General features: G+C 34.8%; 1 protein-coding gene across 1 annotated transcript in view; it reads right to left on the minus strand.

Moving 5' to 3' along the window:
* Positions 1-653: 653 nt before the first annotated feature.
* The window catches only part of LOC141506920 (platelet-derived growth factor D-like), a 62,077-nt gene continuing 41,520 nt past the window's right edge, over positions 654-21,210 (minus strand). Inside the window, exons 4-5 of the mRNA XM_074214131.1 lie at positions 19,600-19,814; positions 654-1,596 (exon numbers count right to left, since the gene is read on the minus strand). Coding sequence (XP_074070232.1) covers positions 1,471-1,596; positions 19,600-19,814 — 341 coding nt within the window. The 3' untranslated portion in view covers positions 654-1,470. The remainder of the gene's footprint in view (positions 1,597-19,599; positions 19,815-21,210) is intronic.

Here is a 21,210-nt window from a genome sequence, read left to right on the forward strand (position 1 = left end):
GGCATTTGGGTGCCAGAAAAGAAAAAAATGTCTATAAATAATAGGAAAAACAAACAAAAAAATAATAGTTGGATTTTCATGTGGTAGTGCAGAGTTGAAATGGCATTAACACAATATTTACTCTGTGGCTCCTAGGACTGCCTCAGTCAAGTTATAGAGTCAGAGAGAAGTCCCTAGCTTTATTTGATTCAGAAACACGAATGCAGCATGTTAGTAGGTATGAGATTAGAGATGTAGCATCTATAAAATGGTTCTTGTTATTAAAACACAAGAGCTTTAAAGTTATAAATATTTTGTGATAGCTCACTAGTTTTAGCCCATGCCCAGAATATTGTTGTAAATCCATTTCTATATATCTAAGAGACAAGAACACAAAAGCAGTGCACATAAAAATGAATTGGTGCAGCCAGAGAAAGCTTGAACCTACTATTAAGCTTAGATCCTCAACCATTAAATGTTCTAACCCATTTTCAGTTATGTTAACACTCAAAAGCCCTATCTTTTTGGTTTTTAACTGCCCACATCTTATAAAGAACAGCATCTGGAAGAATGACTCATAGTCTACAATCAATCTTGGAAAGGCATTTTTTTAAGAAAAGAATTTAGAGCACTTTTATAAAGTCTGAATAAGCACAAGTAGCTACCCTTTAGAGTTTAGGTTCTTAAGGTGCATCTTTTATTTGCAGCATTAGAAACATCCCTTCTGAACATTATTTTTCATAGACAAGTGCTGCTAAATAAATTAACATGCCTCAGCAAAATGCAAATGAATAGATATTTCAATGGCAGGAATATACATTTCTGCAAACCATATATTCGGGTAGAATTGGGGAGATGGATTATCACTGCTTATCCTAGAGAGGGCCTGATATTTTTTTAAAGGAATTAACATTTCAACATTTGAGCTTTTTTTTATAACCACACTTTTGTTTATGTTCTCAACTTTGATGTACATGTAAGAAAAAGTACAAGTACTTTTCAACAGCTCTTTTGACATTTATAGATTAAAAACTATGCTTTACACAAATGGACAAAGATGACATCTCAACAGACACCTTTTATGGAATTTCACTATTCACTGGTTTCTTCAAAAGGCTTCATGGGAATAAGGCATAGATCCAGATGTAGATTCTAGTACAGCTGCTTATTTAAATTGGAGAAACCATTAAATCTACCTATTTACATATAGATAGATAAATACAGATGCATTATGTGTATTTTTGGTGACCTTATCTCAGATAATACTACTAAACATAATTCTAAATTTTTGGATACAGAAGTCTATGATACATGTATCTAGCTGCCATGGCACTAGCAAAGCTATGCTGAAACTGTCATCAGTTTTACTCATTGCAATGCAGGCTAGTAGCAAAGTTCTGGTGCGCATGGGAAAAGGTTCTCCCATAGCACCCTCCTTAAAATGAAAAAAAAAAGATCTTTCACGCTTAAGATGAGCATGTCCATTGATTTTTATCGAGGTGGTCGTGAGCTACATATACAATCACAACGCTCATGATGATCCAGTTGAATATCAATAAGAGCCATGTTCTTAGTTTTTCCCTTCCTCTTGAAATGGCCAGGTTCAAATTTCAACACCTAAAAAGAAAAGGATATTTTCTGTTAAAATGTCTTTTGAGGTTAACCTTAATCAAATTGCCATCACTTCTTCCCTCAATGATACATTTAGTTCAATCAACAGATAACTAACAACATATGGTGACTAGTGAAGGTCAAATAAGGACAGTAAAAAACCAGAAGACTTGAACCACATACCCTTTATCAGCTGACTTTCTCTGCAGTAAAGTCAAAATCACAATAATATGAGAAAGGGATTTTATTAATTAATAAAAACTTTTCTAGAAAAAGTGGGAAAGATTGGGATGGAAGAAATAGTGGTAGTCTCACATTTTTCCACATGTATAAATTCAAAAGGGAATAATGATCAAAATAGCTTAAAATCATAAAAAGTAAATGATGATAAAATGATTCCTTTTGTCTATTGTGGGGGTAAATGATTCTTAGCCATGCATCAATTGGAAGAAAATATGAGCCAAAACTAGTTTAAGTTTATTATAGTTGATTGAATTTTATTATTTCTAAATTTGAAAATATTTTGTATAACAAAAGTAGTGGGCAGCTACAATATACAGAGTACTGGGGTCTGGAGTCAGGAAGACCTGAGTTCAAATCCATATTTAAACACTTACTATGTAACCCTGGGCAAGTCACTTAATGCCATTTGCCTCAGTTTCCTCATCTATAAAATGAGCAGGAGAAACCACTTTAGTATCTTTGTCAAGAAAATCCAACTGATCAATAAAATATCATGTTCAAAAAAGCTATGAAAAGGATATCTTTGCAAATTAAAATGCTACTTTTAATTCTGGAATTCTACTCTAGACTAATATTTAATGAATATTCATGACATATTTTAAATAAAAAACTGACAAGGATTGTACCAAAATAGCTAAAAAAATATACACTTATGACCAACTTGCATTTCTACCAGGCATAGGGCAGCTAGGGGGCACAGTGTATAGAGTATTGATCTTGGAGTCAGGAGGAGCAGAGTTCAAATCTAGTCAACTAACATTGGCTGTGTGAACCTGGGCAAGTCACTTAACCCTGATTGCCTCACATTCAGAGCCATTTCCAGTTGTCCTGATTCATATCTGGGCACTGGATTAAGGCGATTCCGAAGGAGAAAGTGAGGCTGCTGACTTAGCAAAGCACCCCTCACTCAAATTCAATTCATGTGCTTGTCATGACATCACGATTTCTTTGATGTCATGGTCTTCTTCCAGAATGAAGGACAAAGCATTGTTATGCTTGGTTTGAACTCTAAGGAACAAAATGGCTCACCTAGGATAAGGTAATCACCTGAAATCTCATAACTATATTGGATATGCAACACCTTTCCAACTCCCTCATCTTCCTTTCCCTTCTAATAGGAGTTAATAAAATTTTCCCAAGGCTCTCCTTTATAGAAACCTGGATCTTGACTCTGGTTATCTCTCCATTTTCTAGCTGAAACTATGAAGGATTTGAACTACAAAGAACATGATGTCCCTGAGCCATCAGATACTCCCTCATATTTTCCCATCCCTACTTTCCAGCTTTTTTTTTTTTTTTGTATATTGTCTTCCCTCACTAGATTGTAAGCTCCTCGGGGCAAGGACTGTCTTTCTTTTTCAATTTGTGTTGCCAGCATTTATCACAATGACTGGCAAATAGTAGAGACTTAATAAATGGTTATTGACTTTAATTGAATTAGCCCATAGGATTTTTTTTTCACACAAAATGATTCTCTTTTATAAATCTCATCGAATGCAATACATTTTGTAGCCCTGGAAAGGACCTTTGAGATCATTGAGTCCAACCCCTTAAAGTTGAGAAAACTGAAGCTCAAAATGTGATAGCTAATAAGCTTCTGAAATAAAGCTTAAAACCCAGTCTTACTGATAAGTATACTCTATTCACTATGTCATTGCCACTCCAAAATCCTAGGTATACAAAAACTCAAATATAGCTTACAGTTTGGATAGCTAAGTGGCAAAGTAGATAGAGCTTTGGACCTGAAGTTGGGAAGACCTCTTCCAGATACCCATAGGATTTTTGATTAAAACCAGTTAATTTTCTGCAGAGGGAAAAAAGTGAACAAATTTCACAAATATTTAGAATGACAAGGCAAAACTTTTTTCTTGAAGCAAAAATAGTAGTACTTTATTCTTTGCAAAATATTTCACATGTATTATCTCATTTAATTTTCCTAAAAAATTCTATGGGGGAAGGAGTGATTATTAAGCTAAGAAAGACTTAATGACTAATTCAGAGTTGGATAGTTCACAGATAACTGAGGGAAGATTTAAACTCAGATCTTCATGATTCCAAGTACAGGACTGTAACTCCTGTGCCACCTTGATGTCTCATTTTACTTGGATATAGATATGGTCCTAAGTAACATGCTGAAGTTTTTACAGGTATGACATGTTTATGGGGATTAAATGGAACTTGAAGTTCACAGCAAAGATTCAGGCTCTACTTTTATATACTACTGTTTAATCAAAGCCTCAAGTCTTATGCTAACACTTATCTTAGATGGACTTAATGATTTTAGCAGTACAATAATCAAAAACAATTCTAGATGGATGGAAAATACCATCCATATTTTGAGAAGGAACTGTGTAGTTTAAATGCATAATAAAGTTTACCATCTTCAGTTTTTAAAAGTTGTCTTAGATATTATGATTTTTACTCTCTAATTTTTTTCCCATTTTGATCTGATTCTTCTTTTACAATATGATTAATATGGGTCCAACAAGGTTACACATGTATAGCCTACATTCGATTGCTTTCTATCAAGGGGAGAGGGAAGGGAAGGGAGAAAGGAAGAAAAATGTAAACTTCAAAACCTAGCAAAAAAAAAGGATTATTGAAAACTACTTTTGTATGTAGTTGGAAAAATAAATAAATAAAATAGATTTTTTTTTGGCAAGGCAATGTGGTTAAGTGACTTGCCCAAGGTCACATAGCTAGGCAATTATTAAGTGTCTGAGGCCACATGTGAATTCAGGTCCTTCTGACTCCAGGGCCAGTATTCTATCCACTGTGCTACCTAGCCACTCCAATAAAATATTTTTTAAAAAAGAAAAGCAATAAAAAACGTTCAGATAGAACCTTAACTCATTCAATAATTATTTTCCCCCATTGCAGATATTAGATAGGTTTCTACTTGAGGAATATAAATATAATTGTGAATTTAAAAATATTTTTACATGTCCTATTTATCTTTCATTTGTATTTATTCTTTTCTTTCCTTTATTTTTTAATCATAAGCTTCTTGAGAGAATAGATGTGTTGTACTAGAAAAAAATAATTAGATCTGAAGGTAGTAGATCTGGATCTAACATTTATTAGCTATATGATCTAGTTTCATTCTAACTCTTAGTACCTATACTATATAATTAACAATGGTGGTAATGAGGAAATCAGTATATAAATGTGTTATTATCAATTATCATGTAATAATTGATAATTGAGCTGGTAGACTCAGTGGATAGAATAATTGACTTGAAGTCCAGAAGACCTGAGTTCAAATTCAGCCTAAGATATTTCCTAGTTGTGTGGCCCTGGGTAAGTCACTTAACCTCTTTCTGATAGTATAGATCCACTGGAGAAGGGAATGGCAAACCACTTCAGTAGCTTTGCCAAGAAAATCTCACCTGAGGTATGAAGGTTAGGCATGACTAACATGACTCAATAACAACAAAATCATTATTAGGACTATTTTCCTTACTCTCTTTTTAGAATGCCAAATACAATGTAAATACACAGTGTTTGTTTTTGTCTTAGATCAGTGCCAAAAATATGCAGAGGATTTGTGGTGTGTAGCAAAAATCATTAGGTTTGAGTCAGAAGAACTGATTTCAAGTTCATGACTCTGTGATGGATCAGTTATGTGATCTCAGGGAAGTCACATTACTCTTGGTGCTTTACAATATCTACTTCACAGAGTGGTTGTGCATAACTTTCTACAACTTATCATCTAAGCATTGGCTGTGGTTATGATTTATTGATTTCTAGAAGAGTATATGACATCTCCACCACACACTATTTTCATAGTCATGAGTACAATGTTCACAATAACGATAAAAAATTATATATGTCCTATTTTGTTATATATGACCATGATAACAACACTTTATCTGGAGACACTGGAATTTGAGTGCAAAATTAACGAAATTAACTAAGCACTAAACAAGGATCATTAAGTATCTACTATGTCCTAATCATTGTGCTAAGTTTTGAAGATACAAAGAAAGGCAAATATCAGTCCCCTGTTATCATAGCTCAAAAAATATCAAGCAAAAAATAAATAAAATAAAATAAAATAAAATAAAACACAGAAATTAAAATGAAACAATCAGGCTATGGGCAGCAACCAACATAAATCTCTTTTTTCTTCAAGGGCCTGCCATCCCCTAAGATCACCATATGTACCATAACAAAAGGACAAGATAATATTTTCTAGCATAGAGGAGGGTTTGGCTAGAAATTTGTAAGTTTTACATCTATTTTCCATTTTATAGATTATGACTCATTTTTTCTTCCCTGAACTCCAATCTCAACTAGAATTTGGCATTAATAAGGGCACAAATTTGGAGTCCTAGACTTGGAATCAGTAAGATTCCTACAATAGTATAGTTGTGAAATTCTCTTGATATTCCCATTAACTTTTTTGAGCCTCATCAAATAAATCATATATTGGGATATAGTACACATTAGTGGAAAGAGTTCCCATGTGGATGAAATCAGAGATGTCTGAGCTATAAATGGTATTCTGCTTTATAGTCTTATGCCTACCAAACTAACTATAGTGTCTTATACTCATATTTCTCCTGCAGTCCATCATAGCAGGTGTTCAATAAATATTTCTTGATGTGGAGTTGAACAGTGCTGGTAGTGATGTCAATCATTCAAGGATTTGAAAGGGAGGGCAAAGAAGCACAAACGGTATCTTTCTGTCTTCTCTTTACTACTCTTATCCCCAGCCATTCTCACTATTTTCCACACCCACTTTTATCTGGGAAAGCAAGACAAATAGTTATACATTATCTGGTCACCTTTGAAGAGAAAATACCAGAAAACAGGTTACAACAGCTCAAGTAAGTCTGTCCTTGGGTATCATGAAACAGAACTAGGTGTTTTGTGAGCCAAAGCCCCAGGTGCCATTTGGTCAAACGAATAGATTTTAATCAGATAGAAAATACCTTCTATATTGAGGGTGAGAGGAGTTGGAGGAGAGAGAGAAACAAAGGTCTAGAAAACAATGGGGGAAAACCAAATACAGAATATGAAAACAGATAATCTAGCCTAGAATAGTTTTCTTCCATGCATAAGTAATGAAATTCAGTGAAAAGTATTTAAATGAAAAATATTTAAATGTACATCCCCATATTCTCTACTCTCCACTTTGCTTTTATTCTATCCTATAAAGTTTGATTAGCAATTATAATAAAATTAATAATTAAAAAAGTAAAGCAGATGCTTCTTAATACCATTTCTAAGTATGCACTTCATAAAAGATATGAAAGCATGGCTGTGATCTCTTAGGTCAGTCTGCTTAACAAAATGTCACGGACTCCTACACCACAGTTAAGGATTTCTCAAAAAAAAATGAATTAGATTTTTTTTGGTCAAAGGTATTCTGCATATTTTCTAGTGTTTTTTTTAATAAAAAATCTGCTCCAGTAGAAAATATTTAAAAGAGACCATTATCAAAGGCTGACAATTTCAAATGATTGGCATCCACAAAAGTTGAGTCAATGTTGAATAGCTTTCTCATTTGATGGCAAACAAAAGTGCATGCTGTGGGATAGAGCAGAGATCTGGGCAGTATTTACATTAACTGGCCTCCCAACTGCTTGGGGATTTTCCCTGTGTTTTATATTAAGAAACATGAGTAGGGTATATATGCACTTTGTTGATAAGAAGAGAAAAATGAATTGGCAGACACTTTCCAGACAAGACAGGAAAGCCATGTTTGAACAAAGTGGAAATTGGACTGCTCTCCTGGCTGATCAGAGCACTGATGCTCAAAGCTTCCATGCGAAGCAACATTGTCTCGTTCAGGTACACAGGGCTGAATGGAAGAAGAAAGTAAAGCTGATTTGAGGTAGCATTGAAAGCTAAATGAAGAATGAAAAGCTTTTATCTAGGCAAGCAAACTGACTGGTTATAGGTTATCTGGCCACCTTTGAAGGGATGACACTGGCACAGTAGCTCAAGCAAGCCCTTCTGTTGGTGCCACAGAACATTGATTCCCTGCCAGCTGGTCCATGAATCATGGGTCTAGGAGGACATTTGGAGAAAATGAAAATACTTGAATCAGACAGAAAATGTCTCCTAAGGGGAGGGGAAAGGATCAAGAAGTTTTGGTTCACTTTGGATGAGGTTGGAAACCTTGTTTTTTCCAGTGCTCTTTCAACCTTCTGAGGTCAAAGAAAGACTTATGCAGACAATTGAAGTTATACAAAAGCAGTGTGGCTGACCAGTTTACAGTGGTACCGCATTTGTGAAGGTAGCATGGCCCAGTTCAAAAAGTATAAGATTGGGGCAGCTAGCTAGCACAGTGAATAGAGCACTGGCTCTGGAATCAGGAGGATGCGAGTTCAAATCCAGCCTCAGATATTTAAGAATATCTAGCTGTGTGACCTTGGGCAAGTCACAAACCCAATGCCCTACAAAAAAACAAAAAAAAGTATTGGATCAAGAGTGAGAGGACCTTGGTTTGAATCTTGCCTCTTGTTATTTACTGCCTAAGTGATCCTTGAAGAAAAGAAGTAAAGAAATTTGATCCTTACAACAACCCTAGGAAGTGGGTGTTATTATTCTCTACATTTCACAGCTGAGGAAACTGAGGCAGCCAGTTGGTTAAGTGATTTGCCTAGGGTCACACAGCTAGTGAGCAACTGAGGTCAAATTTGAGTTCAGTTCTTTCTTATTCCAGGATCTATGCTCTAACTACTGTGCAGCTGTTTTTCGAGTGAGTACCTTTGTAGCCTTCACTTTTCCTACCTATAAGACATGGGAAGTGAATTAGATGGTCTCTGAAGTCCCTTCTAGCCCTGTATAAAAATAAACCTATAAAATCTATGTCTCTGTGACTAGCTGACATCGAAGGTCCCCTTGAGTGGTAAATGAACCTCCGGAGGTCTTCATGCAAAGGCTGATGATTAATTTTCAAGAATGTAGTGGAGGTATTCTTAGGTACAGGTTGGACTCAGAGATTCTGTGATGCTAAAGAAAGGATGATGGTCCCAAGGTACACAATAAGAGATGTTCAGTTTTGCATTTGCAAATTACCACATCATGAAGTATATTTAACTACAGTTACTTGCTTCGTTGCCAATAAACCACTGAATGAATTATTGCCATTATGCTATTACACTAATAAAACAATACCATGCATAAGAACAATCTGCTGAGTTGGGCTCTTGTTTATTGGGCATATAAAAAAGCTTGTTATGGCCTTGTAACAGTTCTCAAATTAATGGCTGACACAGGAACACAAGTGCATATTTCAGAACAAACACATTGTGTAAACCTGGGTCATTAAGAGTTTATTTAAGATTCTGCCCAACTTCTGAGGCAGACTGTATATATTGTATGTCATTTTCCCCTTTCAAAATAAGAGAAAGTCCTCCTTCAATTTTTTTTTTGCATTTTCCCTGTCCTTTTATCTCCAATGCCTCTAGTGTTTTCGAAAAATGTGCATAAAATAAGGTTTCTTGAGAGTTCATAATGAGCAAGCCTGATGAGTGAAAATTTCACATGAAAGGAAAAGTAAATTATGTAATTTTATTTGACCTGATTAATTGCTGACCTTATAGATAATGGAAATGACAATAGATGAAAGATGAAAGCCTTATCATATGACAAAGTCCTCAAAAACTGAGGAATCACATGTGGATTACTCAAAATCCTTCAAACTAATATCATGTTCATATTGTTAAGTTTAGAGAAGGTGGAAAAGAAGAAGTGTAGCAGCTAGAGTACCATTCCTGGAGTCAGGAGGACCTGAGTTCAAATGTAAACTTAGATATTTGAGTCTTACCAGCTATGTGACCTTGGGCAAGTCACTTAACTTCCCCCTCCCCCCAAAAAAGAGGAGGGGGTGAAGTTAGTCATCACTAACATTTACATAATATCTTCAAGTTTTCAGTATTTTATATATAGGCCCTCAATTGAGATTCACAACAAACCTGGGATATGGGTACTACAAGCATTATTATTCTCATTTTATAGCTAAGATGACTGAAACTCAAAGAGTTTAATAATAACATCTAGCATTGATATAGTAGCTATTATTTACCTGGGTTTGGTACTTTAGAAATATTATGTGAGGTTAGATTTGAACTCAGGTCTTCCTGACTACAGACTCAGTTCACTGCTCCATCTAGCAACTCAAGGTTAAGAGACTTTTACTATGAGTCTTATAGCTAAAAAGTACTAAGGTAGAATGTGAACCCAGGTTTCCCAACTTCAAGTTAAACATTCTGTCTACTCAAGAATAGTATTCCAATCTACAAGTTGCCCTGCATTTTCAGAATGCTGTCTCTGTAAGTGTGAAAATTTACTTCCATTGAAAATTTTTCTTCCATTCTTCAGGGATTCAACTGCTTATGTACTGCAGTAGCTGATTGAATGCCTAAAAGATCATCTTTAATGGTAAATGCCTGCTGACTACAGTCAACTTTACTGTGGAGAAGCTGAAGAAATGTCAGAGGACAGTCGTCCTCATCAGGAGGTGGTCACTGAGGCTGACATATCAATGACACTTAAATGGGAATTCCTAGATGTTAATCCCTATGAAGTGATTATGAAGGAAGGGAAATTGTGAACCTCAGTGTGTAGCATGAGTTAAGAAGCTATGCACATTTTTTTTAAATGCTTTTAGGGTGACTTTATTCACCTTGTGAAGTTTATCTTTTGAAACTAAAAGGAAAAGAGAAGTGAAAACTGAATTAAAAGAACCGACTTGAATGAAAAAGTAAAATAAATGACTCAAATTTCTATAGTGCTTTAAAATTCATTAAGGAATTTTGACATTGATAGCCACATTTGAGATACAGAATAAGCCTGTGATATGGGGAAGGGATTATTATTCCCATTTTATAAATTATAGAGATAGAAAATTTCCAAAAGTAGTTTGAATAGCAGTCAACCCCAAAGTTTCCATTATGATTTTGAATCTGCATGGTGCTTCTTCAATGAAAGGTATTGAGCAACCTCCAAATAGTAATTATTTCTCATACCATTTCCGTATTATAAGGTTTATAAGAAAGAGTTGAGGGTTGAAAGCTTAAAAATTAATAATCATAGAATTTTTTAAGTAGAAGTGAAATTCTTTAACCAATAAGACATTTCAGGGTCACAAAGGTGAAAATGATTTTACTCATACATGCATCAAGCTAAAGCAAGACAATTAGTCTCTGAATATTTAGTCTATTGCCCTTTCCAAGAGTCAAAACACTATCTCCATATTAGAAAACTAAGGAAGGTTTAATTGAAAGGAAAGAAATATTCCCAAAGGGAAAAAAATTCTTGGCTGTGAGTTAGTGCACACCAGAACATCGGATAAGAGCAGTGATATCACTAAAATTTTTCTTTTTAATAGTGATAATCAAAAGTCATTGTTCTCATTTGTTGGTATATGTGCAGACAGCAAGGGAAGTAAAAGGATAAGGGCATTTGTTATTCAAAAAAATAACTTTCATTATGTTTGTTTTGAAGAAAGCAAGAATACTTAATTTAAATAGTTTTGGTTTGATGTTATTGATACTTGGCCTCTTATTTCATATATCTATACTCATCAACTAGGTTTCATATTGCAAACAGAAAATAGAGACTTTAAAATTATATAAAAATCACATTTGTGCTTAGCTAAAAACTCACCTAATTATTAATAATCCTATAAAAATACAATATTACACAAAAATAAAGTATTAAATTTAGAACAGGAGCAAAGTTATAAATTAGAAATAGCTTTCTGAGAGGTTAAAATAATCAAACCTAAAAGATTAAAAGTATTTTTTTACAAAGACTTAAGAATGTAAAATCTTTATATTAATAATGTAATCTCCCTTTATATAGTAAATAAATACAGAATTGGCCTATTTTAAGGAGGAAAACTGTTCTTAATTAGCCCCATTATTAATCCACAATAATCTACCACTTCATTCATATAAAAGTCTGCATCTTCCACATTCTCCATATATTGCCACAACTTCAGGCACTAATATGCTTCTACTTTCTTAGCACCTTGGTAGAGTGGTTAGAATACTTCTTAATTCATTCAAACCAAAAGATGGAGAGAGAAAGAGAAAAATATCAGTCCAGAAGATATCTTTAGATTGGTCTAAGCAAGAAATGTTCCATTGTGAGCTCTTCAGGCTTTTCATGCAGATGTTGGGGAGGACTTTTTGGCCAAGAGAACAGTCTAAGAATATTACAAGAGGTAGCTTTTGATATCAGGGTGAGGTTTAGATATTTAATGTATCAGTAACATTACTATAATATGATCAGACTAGCAAAGAGTTATCTAGCAGAGATGTCTTTAGACAATGTCACTATTACTAAAAGATCAATATCTTATCAATTTCTCTACTGTAATAGGCAAATAACAAATTAGATTCTATTTCAATTCCTCTGCTGTCTCACAGATTTTAGCCTTTTGCAGAAATAGAGATGGCCAGGCTATAAAATATAGGAAAAAAAACAGTGGTAGCAATATTAAAAAGGTACTAGGGAGTATTTTATAGTTTGTTCTTCATTTTCAGATTAAAGGAAAGAATGAACATTAGATTAAACTCTTGCTGACCACCAAAAGTATATGGTATTTACTTTTTATAAAATTACCTAAAATAATTTTTATATCTCATGTCTTCTAAGTTGCTTAGAATAACTTTGTGAAAAACTATTCCTGTGAGAACAGGAAATAATTTTAAGAGATGTTTGTACTCTATTGTGTACACACAAACACACACACACACACACACACACACACACACACACACGCAGACACACAAACAATCTTTATGTTTTAAGCCACAGGGAAAGTGAAGGAAAAGGGTGGTGAGAGTAAGTCTCATTGGAAACTCTGTCATTTATTTTTTGTTGTTGTTTTGTTATTTTCTTTAAATGGTTTGTTGTGCTGAGTCTGGTCATGTTTGTGAAGAGAGGTGGAGGTTTACACAGTGTGAAAAATTCCAGTTACCACCTTAAATTATAGAAATGGAATGGGGAAACTAATTTCTTATTTCCATAAGGTGAGAATATACTGGGTGGATGGCTAAGACCCAAGAACAGGAACAAAAAACCCCCCCCTCAAAACTGTGATTGTAATCATCCATGGTATTCTTTTCTATGACCTAAACCACTCTGTAAAATTAGATTACTTCTTTCTGGGGGAGAAAAAGAAAATAAAATTGCTAATTGATGGGAATCCTTGTGCATAGTGTTAACTGTCACATTTTGAGAAACATTTTAAGAATCATAAGTGAAACTTAATATGGATGTGCAATGAAGTTTATGCTTCTGCTGTTGGACTCAGGACATATGCATGCATTTTTCTTTCTGTCATTTGTAATGACAGAATCATAAAAATGGGAGGTGAAAATGCTGTGCATATAGTTTACTTTGATTTTAGCAAGATATTACTAAAGTACTTCATGCTCTTCTTGTGGAAAAGATGAAGAGGTATGGATGAGATGATTATTTAAAGATACGAATTTAGAAGTTTTCAATGTATTGATGATAGTATTTAAGAATTCATTCAGAAATTGAGACTTGGTCTTGTGCTAATTATGATTCTCCAGGCCAATACCTGGATAAAGGCATAGACAACAAACTCCTCAAATTTGCAGAAGATGCTAGGTTTGAGCTTTCTATGTCTTCATATTCTCAGTGCTTAGTACAGCGCCAGATACAATAGGAGTTTAAAAATATTTGTTGATGGCACAACCTTAGGAGGGATAGCTAACACCCTACAGCAAGTGAACCAGATTAAAATATAATTGGGAAATGTTTAACAAAATAAATGCAAATGTAATTCAACAGAGATAATGTTAATTTGCATGTGTGTGTGTTTTAAATCAATAGGCAGCCTCTTGGGATTCCTTTCTAATTCTGGCACTTTCTCTCTGATAATTATCACCTATTTATGTTTTATATAGTTTGTATCTATTTCATTGCATGTTATCTCTCCCAATTAGATTATAAACTCTTTGAGCATAGGGACTTTCTTTTGTCACTTTTTGTATCTCCAGCCTTAGAATATTGTCTGTGCCACAGTAGACACTTAAGAAATATTTTGTGATTGATTGAGTTGGACACCAGTGGACTAAATGACAGAACTGGGCCCAGAAGAATCTTGAAAAGCTAGAGCCTTGGGCTTGAGTTCAGTGAAATGAAATTCAATAGAGATATATGTAAAAATCTTACACTTGGGTACCAAATAATTAACTTCAAAAATATAAGGGAGGAGACAGGGAGTGAGCACTTATTTTGAAAAATGATTTTGAATTCTATGAGTCAATAGTGTGATATACAAAAAAGCTAATTCAACCTTGGACTATATTAATAGGTGCAAAGGTTCTGGGAATAAGGAGGGGATGATCCCATTGTATTCTACCCACCTCAGATCTTAAGTGCTCAGGTATAGAAATCACAGTTGAAGAATGACATTGATAAGCTGAGGAATATCCAGGTGAGGGTCACCAGGATGTTGTAGGTCCTTATTACATGAGGATTGTTTGAAGGAAATGTGATTGTTAGCAGGAAGAAAAGAAAACCTAGAGGGATGTAAGGAAGTGACATGAGAGTTGTTTTCTAATATCTGAATATCTTGTTGAGGACAGAATCAGAAGCAATGGGTAGAGGCATATTTTAGCCTTGATATCAAGAAAAGCTTCCTAACAATTAGAGAATGGATGTTCTCAAGAGGTGATGAATTTCCTTTTCCTGAAGGTTTTTGAGCAGAGGGGTCAAAAAGGTGACCATTTATTTGGTATGTTATGTTGAGGAGCTCTTTTATGTGATAGTATGTTCAATAAGGCTCTCCCAAACTCTCAAATGTGTCTATAATATCAGTTAATTAATAAAAATTTATTAAATGCTTGCCATGTGCCAAAAGATAGTCTCTATCCTTGAAGAACTTGCAATCTAATAGAAGTTCATTTATTAAGCTTATTAGAGCTTGAATATAAAGATTTATTGGCAGATACTAAGACAAAAAGGAATATTTTATGTCTGCCTTTTCTTTAGTGCCTCTTTCCTTGGGAGAAATGAGAGTAGAGAGAAAACTGGACTTGGAGTGAGAGGAGTAAGACTTCAGTTCTGGCTCTATCATTGGAGCAGTGCGTGAGATGGGTTAAGGTCATGGAACTTCTCTGAACCTAGGTTTCCCTAATGAGGATTAGGCAAAATTGGGATTAAAACTTGATAGTACAGAGAATGTGTAGAGAACTGGGTCTAATGTCAGGAAGACCTGAGTTCAAATTTGACCCCAGAGACTCTTAAAATTTGTGTAATTTTGGGCAAGTTACTTAACCTCCTTCTGTCTCAGTTTTCTCACCTCTAAAATGGAGATAATATAGCATCTGCCTCCCAGGGCTGTTTTCAGATTCGAATGTGACAATATTTGTTAAGCATATAATGGATTCATAAAAAAATACTTTTTTCCCTCTAATGTAGATTTGTCGTGAGAAAAGTTCTTTACACATCTTAAAGTGCAACAGAAATGTGAGCTACTGTAGTCATTGTCCATTATTGAAAAAAACTACTTTGATTTCTCTGTAACTATCAGAAGTACTCAGCTACCAGCCACCATCTTTTGGAATTAGCATAGAAAAGCTAAAAGCAGTTTTTCACCCTTCCCACAGCTCTTGCATTCAGTTCCCTGATACAAGGAAAGCATCCCTAGACTTTGATTTCCTCATTTTTATAACAGGACAGGGTAGCACTAGATAGCATCTGAGGACCCTTTCAGTTTTAAATCTCTGGTCTTGTAATCTCTATTCCCACTGCTAATAACCTTCCTATATTGTTCCTTCAACATTATTAATCTCAAAAGAGTCTGAAAAGTAATCTAGTCCTACCAATGCCTGAATAAGAAATTCCTCTGTAACACATAAATCTTTACTGAAAGACCTCTAGTGAGAAGAAACCTTTCAGCTTCTGAAGAAGCCCATTTTATTTACATCACCATCACCATCACCATCACCATCACCATCACCATCACCATCACCATCACCATCACCATCACCATCACCATCACCATCACCATCACCATCACCATCACCATCACCATCACCATCACCATCACCATCACCATCATCATCATCATCATCATCATCATTAAAAGCTCTACTTTTTAGGAGTTATTTCCTTATATTCAGTTGGAACCAGGAGTATACTAGTAAATTTTTAACTGGCTCTCTGAAAATACAAGATATATTTTGAAGTTAATTTACATTTTCTCATCACTTGCTCAAGTCACAATTAACAAAACAATAAGTCAAGTCTTGATTTATAAATTTTGCAAAATTCCATGGTTTAAATGCTAAAAATTTAAGAATAAACTCTTGTGAGTCACTCTGAGCTGATTCTAAAACATCCTTGGCTGGAACCTTTCTTTCTATAACTTGCATCTATTGCTGCTACTACCCTTTAGGGTCAAGCAGAACTCATCTAAATATTTTCTTCCTACAGCAAGCCTTCATATGCTTGAAGAAGGGAATTATTACAATCTCCTTCCATCTCTTATGCAGGCTAAAAGTCACCACTCTTCAAAAGTTCCTGTTTGGCATGGTTTCCAGTGCTCAAATCATCATGACTGCTTTCTCTTGGGTTGCAATCCAACTTGTCTATGCCCTTCCTACAAGGTAATGTCCACAAATGAAAACAGTATTTCAGTTGTGGACTAAGTTAGGAAGAGTACAAAAATTGAACTATGACCTTCTCAGGTATGGATACTATTTTTGACTTAAGATAGTTTGGGATGACATGAGTTTATTTTGGCTGCCATGTCACACTGTTGACTTAAATTGACCTTATAATCTGTTATTATCTATACCTAATAGATGAGGCTAGTCTAGCTATCCTTTCCCATCTTGTTCTTATGAAATAGATTCTTTCAAATGCAAAAGTAGAACTCTACTTTTCCATAATAAATTTCAGTTTTTTTAGATTTGACCCAAACACTCTATGCTGTTAGGACCTTTGTGGATGTTGACTTTGTTAGCTAATTGATGTGTTCACTATCTTTCTCACCTACCTCCAGATTATCTATAAATAAGATTTATTCAAGTCTTTATGTAAGTCACTGATAAAAAATATTGAATAGCACAAGGCTAGGGGATTCCTAGGTGCATATCCACTATATATATTACATCTTTAACATTGGCATGTATATATTAATGGTTACACTGTTTCTTTCTATTCTGTGACCTCTTTTTGTACCTCCTTTTAAATATGGTGCCCAAGCCTATCTTCTTCTTTAGGGTACACTTAGTCTTTTTCTATCATACTTACCCCATGCCAGGTATCCCCCCTTTCTTCCTTTTCAGCTTTTTTATGTACTGTCTCTCTCTATGAGAATGTAAGCTCCTTGAGGCCAAGGACTGACTTTAATTCTACTTGTTTGTATCCCAAATAGTATAGTGCCTGGGACTTACCATGCTTGTTGACTGTCAGTTCCAGCTACCAATGATCTGACCCAGATCTCTCCATGATATGTCAAATGCAACTTATATTTACATAGTTCTTCAAAGTTTACATATATTTTGTATACATAACATTTCTTGCAATACTATTATCTTCCTTTTTATTTTTTGAAAATTAGGACATTTGTACCCTTCTATATAGATCTAAACATGTCACAACTCTGCTCAAAAATTATTCACTGACTCCCTATTGCTTAAGGAGTAAAATTCAAACTGCTTTCCTGGGATTCAAGGCCTACTATTATCTCAACTTTAATTCAAAACTCATTTCTCCCTATCTCTTGTTATGCAAATTATGTCATCCAAACTGGACTATTCTCTGCCCTTAAAACCTGAAACCAATTGTCCTTCCTCTGTGCCTTTGCTGAAATCATATTCTCTATTCCTTCTTTATTTGCCTCCTCCTTGAATTCCTAATCATTCTTTAAACTCCTGCTCAAATTGTATTTAATTCAGAAAAACTTCTATGATCCTTTCTGTTAGTACCAACTTTCTTTGCTAATCTCATATAGATTTTCTTTCTGTAACTAATGCACTTATGAATTTTCTTATTACAAGGCCTGTGATTTAACCAATATGGGGATGTGCTGGTGAGGAAACTTCTCTACCAATACAAGTTGGCATCTTTTTTGCAATATATTCTTAGAAATTTGCCCAGAACACTTACCCAGGATCATGGAGCCAACATGTATCACAGAAGAGCGTTGAACTCAGGTCTTCCTGATTCTAAGGTCAACTCTTTTGCTTTTACTTCTATTAGACTATAATATTTTTGAAAACAGGGACAATGACTAATCAAAATCTTTTATTTCCTTCTGCACCTAGGATGATACACACAGTGGGGGTGGGGGGTGGGCGGTATTTAATAAAGGTTTTTTGACACTGTCAATCACTGACTCATAAGATACACTCATACACATTAAATAATAGAACCTGATAACCAGCTCTAGTTCTTTCTTAAATTAGTTCTGTCATCTTGGACAAATAATTTCACCTCAATGCCCTCAGGATTCCCCATATGTGTAATGAAGGGGGTGGTTCCAGCATCTCTAAAGTTCATTCTAGCTCAACACTCTAGGATTCTCTAGTGACTAGGAATGGAATATAAATATAAATCCTGTACAATAACATCAAAGTCTTGGGTACTGAGGACTATAAGTCAAATTTATCGCTAACTTGAGACATGGTTATTTCATACATTGTTTTGGTTCCAGCTCTGACTGGATTTTTTTTTTTTAACCTCAGAGTATGACTAAACACCACAAAATCCAGATTCTTAGATGTGAAGAACAGCATCCAACTCTTAGTTCATTAAGTCATAAAGTACAAGGGAGAACAAAAGATTGACAAGTGGCTGGACAAACCTTTGCATTCTCTGGATATGAGAATGTCTGCTTTGGAAAACTGTGGGGTGAAGAAGATATTGTTTTAGCCAAGAAAATAATAAAGTAGCAACATCTGATAAAATCTGAAATAATGTGGCTATTCCCATGTAAACTAAGTGTAATTATATTCATCTGAAACCTCATTTTCAAATACCTGAAGGATACTTTTGAGAATAGAAAAACATCACCCAAACTGCTCTGGAGTCTTCCATGTTTCCTTAGAGGCTAGGAAGAAGCTATGCACTCACAGCATATCAGAGATCGAAAAACTAAAGTAATACTTTTCCTTGATAGAATAATATGACAGTGGATATACAGCCAGACTTGAAGCTGGGAAGATCTGATTTCAAGCCTCACCTTTAACACATTGTAATTTTGTGATGCTAGAAAAATCATTTGACTTTTACCATTGATGATTTATCTCTGTGTAGTTTTCACTTTGATTATTGTAAGACTAAATCAACAAAAGTTTGGATATCGGTCATTGCTTCTAAGAACCTAGATGTTGCAGTGACATTCTAGAAATAAAGAGACAAATGATGTCTTCTGGTAGGGCCTCAAAATAACATGTGGGTTGAAGAAGGGAATTATTACAATCTCCTTCATTTCTTATGCAAGCTAAAAATCACCACTCTTCAAAAAGTTTCTGTTTGGCATGGTTTCCAGTGCTCAAATCATCTTGACTGTTTTCTCTTGGGTTGCAATCCAACTTGTCTATGCCCTTCCTACAAGGTAATGTCCACAAACGAGAACAATAGTTCAGTTGTGGACTAAGTTAGGAAAAGTACACAAATTGAAGTATGACCTTCTCAGGAAGCTAAAGTGAGTAATAAATGTGAGTCAGAGCCTGCTTTCATTGCCTGCTCTTTGCATGGTAGATATGGATAAAGAGAGCAGAGCAAAAATTCCAACAAAGACTGAGGAAATACCTCGTGATACTTTTTCACAGTCTTCCCTGAAGTGCATGTGCATGATTTCCAGTTGTTCGATCCACAGCCACAGTTCCCCCCACAGCGCTGGACGAGAAGGCACCGTGGAAAGAAGACCACGCTGGTCAGTCTGAGCTCCTCTCTCAAATTCACGGAGTAGTTTCTTGGAGTGCAACTGTAGCGTTTGACGTCATCATTTAGCCGATCCAGGTCCACTGCAATGCAAGTAATAGATGTGTGTATAGTTGTATTTTAAGAATACAATTCAGTCCTTGGATGTAAGCCCACGGCTCTACACACCTAGCAAATGAGACTGTAGCATCTTATCTGCCTTCTAAAAATAATAATAATAATAAAAACTTGGCCAAGATCTAAAACAGGCTCGAATTTCCTTATGTCATTTTTCATCTAATCAAGCTGTTTTCTTTTTTTTTTCCGGGGGGGGGGGGATGGGGTTGTGGTGGAGATAATATCTTTTGTAAAGAAAAGTTAAAAAAAAGGCAAAACAAAAATGAGTAATTCTAAAATCCTTGACCAATTTTATAGTTTATATAGTTTTTAGTTATATAAGATATATATATATATATATATATATATATATTATATGTAGTTTATAGTTAGTCTAAATCATACTGAGAAAATTTTAAGAGTGAACTTGATAATTTTTGAAGGGAGAAAAGTCATTTAAAATTATATCTTTTAGATAAAGAGTGAATCTTAGGTCAGGAAGATCTGGATTCAAGTCCTACCTCTGAAACATTTTATATGATTGAGGCTAAGTCACTTAACCTCTCAGAGTTCCTAGAAAATTTCTCATAACACCAGAAGTTATATTATATAGATGTTCTGTTGATTTGAACAGGTAGAAAGAATTTCCATATGGGTTACTTGACTAATCAAGGTAACATGTATGTAAATATGTGTGTATGATATATATATATATATATATTACATATTTTTAGATATTTTACATCTATCCATATGTACTGGCTTGTACATTTTAATTTGGAAATACAAGTTTCTATCATGTCAATATCGTCATTAAAGCCCCTTGCTACAAATGAATATTTTTGAAATAGAACTGAAAGGCATTTATTAAATGCCTACTACATACCAAGCATTGTGACAGATGTTGGATATGCAAATAAAAAAGCAAGCCTTGAAATCCAAAGGCCTAGGGGACCTTTATTTGCCCCCCCCCCCATATTATGGTATTGGATTAGAAGGAATAACCCTGACATCTTGGAAATGAATCTGAATCTGAAGAGATGTAGTATGTGTCCAGTGGGAACAGAGGTAGGGAGATGGCAACAACAAGGGGTGTGTGTGTGTGTGTGTGTGTGTGTGTGTGTGTGTGTACACACATATGCACATATACATGCAGAGTCTCAAGTGTGGCACTGAGGAAGGAGCTTTTGGGAGTAGAACTTTTAGAAAAGTGTTAGGGTTGCACTTTACTGGTTTCTACAGAAAGCAATTGATCAATAATTCCTCCATTTTTAAATGTGAGAGTCAACACACACACACACATACAAATGGATTAATGTATTAATTCTGACTAATATCTTCAGCTGTTTGGGGGAGGATTCATATATACTAAGAAATAATTTT

This window comes from Macrotis lagotis, chromosome 1 (assembly GCF_037893015.1).
Source record: "Macrotis lagotis isolate mMagLag1 chromosome 1, bilby.v1.9.chrom.fasta, whole genome shotgun sequence".
Taxonomy (NCBI): Eukaryota; Metazoa; Chordata; class Mammalia; order Peramelemorphia; family Peramelidae; genus Macrotis; species Macrotis lagotis.